Here is a 3837-nt window from a genome sequence, read left to right on the forward strand (position 1 = left end):
GACCCAAAAGTTATCATCCTTCCTTTGTGCTCCACTAACCTGACATAAGTGTTCATCATATAAAGTCTTAGGTTGTTCCTTCACTAGGCTGCAAGTGTGACACCACACCCTGTCGCCTCCATTCTCCAGCATCTATCACAGAGCTGCTCAATCTCTGTGGAAGGACCCTGCAGTTCCCGCAGAGGGCAGCGGGACAGACGCCACTCCTCTTTTCTCTTTTAATTTCACATTAATATGAGGGTACAAACGGTTAGGTTACTTTGTTAGGTAAAGTCCCTGTTGTACCTCCACTTCCACAAGCGGCGCTGTGGCAACCGCACCTGTAGGTCGCAGGCTCCCGACTGCCCCGCGCGGCTCCGCCCCTCCCTGGCAACAGCCCTCCCGCCCATTGGGCCAGCGTGGGCGCGGCCGTCCAATGGAGCGAGGCGTTGGTTCAAAGAGGCGCCACCATCTTGGGGAGCTGGGACGCCCGTGTCGCTCGGCGGCCGCGGGAGGAGGGTAGGCAGGTGGGCCTGGTCTCGTGGTCTTGCCCCTGTCCTGTTCCACCCCGAGCCGAGATGCCGCAGTACCAGACCTGGGAGGAGTTCAGCCGCGCGGCCGAGAAGCTCTATCTCGCCGACCCCATGAAGGTAAATTCCTGGCGGGGCCGCTGCCTCGCCCGCCAACCCTGGGTCGGGATGTCTTCCCTGCCGTCTCCTCGGCCTCCGGAGCTTCCCTAGCGCTTTCAAGAGGGGCAGGGGTGAACAGGGACCGTCTTGTTCCTGCTGTCTCCTCCTCTCCGTCCCAGGTCCAGCAGTCCGGGGCGTTGCAGCCCGGCGCGGTCCTGCGGTCGGCCTGTCTCCGCCCCCCGTGCCCGGTGCGGCCTTTGCTGCTTAGAGAGGTTGACGGGTCTGTAATGCCAGGGCTCCCCCTGCAACCTCGGCTGCTTGTCCCTTAGTTGACGGGTTCTCTTCCCGTACCGCCAAGGCGTAAGAGTACCTCGTGCATAAAGAGGGGATAATGTTTTTCTGCCTCTGCGCAGACATTCTTGAAAGATCCGTATTTGGAAGCATCTGCACCCCGCAGAATAGAGATTCTTGATCTTTTTTTTTTTTTTTTGAGACAGAGTCTCTGACTTTGTCGCCCTCGGTAGAGTGCCGTGGCGTCACAGGCTGAGGCAAGAACACCGCTTGAGCCCAAGAGTTTGAGGTTGCTGTGAACTATGATGCCACCAAGAGCGACAAAGTGAGACTCTGTCTAAAAAAAAAAAAAAAAAAAACTCAGTAAACTCCCTTAAAGTCTCCCAGGTATTCCCTGAATATGGATTTGTTTAGGGAATTTTCAGTACAGCTCTTCAAACTGGCCGCGAATAGAATGCCCAATTTATTTTTAAGTCTTAGAAAAAATAAATTACAGCAATAGGAATGAACTAAAGTGAATTATTTAAACTTCATTTCAATTCATAAGTGTATATAGTAAAGGATGCCTTTAGATATTTGGAGTATTTTAAGAGGATCCTTTTCAACCCACTTGGAGACTAAATTATGAGAAATGTTGTCTGTCTTCATTGTTTTTCTTTTCTTTCTTTTTTTTTTTTTTTGAGACAGAGCCTCAAGCTATCCCCCAGGGTAGAGTGCCGTGGCATTACAGCTCACAGCAACCTCCAACTCCTGGGCTCAAGCGAGTCTCTTGCCTCCGCCTCCCAAGTAGCTGGGACCACAGGCGCCCGCCACAACGCCCGGCTATTTTTTTTTTTGGTTGCAGCCGTCATTGTTGTTTGGCGGTTCTGGGCTGGGGATTCGAACCCGCCACCTTAGGTGTACGTGGCTGGTGCCCTAGCCGGTTGAGCTATCGAGCCTCTTCATTGTTTTTAAATAATGTATTTTTGTTTCAGGCACGTGTGGTTCTCAAATACAGGCATTCGGATGGGAGTTTGTGTATGAAAGTAACAGATGATTTAGTTGTAAGTATACATTTTTATTTGTTGCATACTCTCAGATGTATTAGAATGAATAATTTGTTTGAAATTATTTACTTAGAATTTATGTAGATTACTCCTGAGGATGCTTATTTTGCATTTCATTCTAAAATGAAGAACTTCATTCTAGAAGTTACTTTTATAGACCTTCAGGAAATATTTAGTCTGTTTCATTAATGTAGTATGTCAAGTGTAGTTTGCACTTAATCTTAGCCAAAAGGCCAAGAAGCTATTTGAGTATAGTTTAATACAATTCTCTTATCAGACCTTAGCAATGTAGAAAACAAAACTGGATATAGGCAAATAAAGATTTCCTTTTTGGTAGATGAGAAGTACATGATGGTGTTCAAACACCAGGTATGGTATTGTTATGTCTCTCTCCGGCCTTTAATCTGCTCACAATTGTTACTTGCTCACATCCTATTCATTCCTTAATACCACAGCTGGTATTCCACTGAAGTTGCTCTTTTTCTTTCTTTCTTTTTTTTTTTGCAGTTTTTGGCTGGAACTGGGTTTGAACCCGCCACCTCTAGTATTTGGGGCCAGCGCCCTACTCCTTTGAGCCACAGGTGCTGCCCTGATATTGCTCTTTGTGTGAATGCATCATCAGCCCCCTTTTTGTTTTGTTGTTGTTTGGAGACAAAGGCTTGATCTGTCACCCTGTGTAGAGTTCAGTGGTGGCATCATAACTCATTGGACCCTCAAACTTACGGGTTTAAGCAATCCTGCCTCAGCCTCCCATGTAGCTGGGAATACAGACTCACACCACAAGGCCTGGCTAATTTTTCTATCTTTAGTAGAGGTGGGATCTTGCTCTTACTTAGGCTGGTCTCAAACTCCTCTGAGTTCAAATGATCTTCCCACTTCTACCTCTCAAAGTGCTAGGATTACAGGCGTGAGCCACTGTTCCCGGCCCACAAGCCCCTTTCTTTTCTTTTTTTTTTTTTGAGATGAGTCTCAAGCTGTCACCCTGGGTAGAGTGCTTTGGGGTCACGACTCACAGCAACCTCCAGTTCTTGGGCTTAAGCAATTCTCTTGCCTCAGCCTCCCAAGTAGCTGGGACTACAGGCGTCCGTCACAATGCCCAGCTATTTTTTGGTTGTAGTTGTCACTGTTATTTGGCAGGCTCAGGCTGGATTCAAACTCGACAGCCAGCTCTAGTGTATGTGACTGGCGCTTAGCCACTTGAGCTACAGCCACAGAGCCAAGCCCCTTTATTTTCAAACCCGGTGATCTCATGGGTTCATATCTTAAGTTCTTTAATGCTTTTGATACCAACTCCACTTTTTCATGGAGATTATTATTCTGGCACTTGTTATCTCCATTTTATCTTGGCTTTCTTGCTCTTAGGTTTTTGTTGTTGCTTTCTTCTTTGCTAATTATTTCTTTGATGTGGCCCTGTAAATGTTTATTTCCCCAGGATTGGTTGTCTTTCATGCAGCTTCTTCAGGAGCAAGCTATTTAGTCAAGTCTAATACTGCCTGTATCTATGTCTACTTGCAGTTATGTGTGAGCCAAAATATTTAGCTCATATTTTTCTTGATTTCATGATAAGCTCTATGTTGAGCATCCTTACCTCATATACTCCTCAAAGTTAGCCTGTCCGGAAGTGAAGTTTATCATCTCTTGACAGACTGGTTCCTTCTTCTGTTCCTACAGTTAGTTGTAGGATACAATTTAGTTTCACCTGTTTAGAAATGGAATTGTGATTGGTCCCTTCCTTTCTTTCATTCTCATGTTCACTGTTCCTGCATTTGTTTAAAAAACTTGAATTGATCCTCTGTAATACCATATATATGCTTTGCTAGGCATTTGGAATTTTCTTTTTTTTTTTTGGAGACAGAGCCTCAAGTTATCCCCCTGGGAAGAGTGCCGTGGCA

At 46.2% G+C, this 3837-nt stretch overlaps 1 protein-coding gene across 1 annotated transcript in view; it reads left to right on the forward strand.

Moving 5' to 3' along the window:
- Window positions 1–280: 280 nt before the first annotated feature.
- The window catches only part of SRP9 (signal recognition particle 9), a 9869-nt gene continuing 6312 nt past the window's right edge, over window positions 281–3837 (forward strand). The window contains exons 1-2 of the mRNA XM_003790979.3: window positions 281–629; window positions 1874–1942. Of these exons, the coding sequence (XP_003791027.1) occupies window positions 558–629; window positions 1874–1942 (141 nt within the window). The 5' untranslated portion in view covers window positions 281–557. The remainder of the gene's footprint in view (window positions 630–1873; window positions 1943–3837) is intronic.

This window comes from Otolemur garnettii, unplaced genomic scaffold (genome assembly GCF_000181295.1).
Source record: "Otolemur garnettii isolate 467f Iridium unplaced genomic scaffold, OtoGar3 scaffold00045, whole genome shotgun sequence".
Lineage (NCBI taxonomy): Eukaryota > Metazoa > Chordata > Mammalia > Primates > Galagidae > Otolemur > Otolemur garnettii.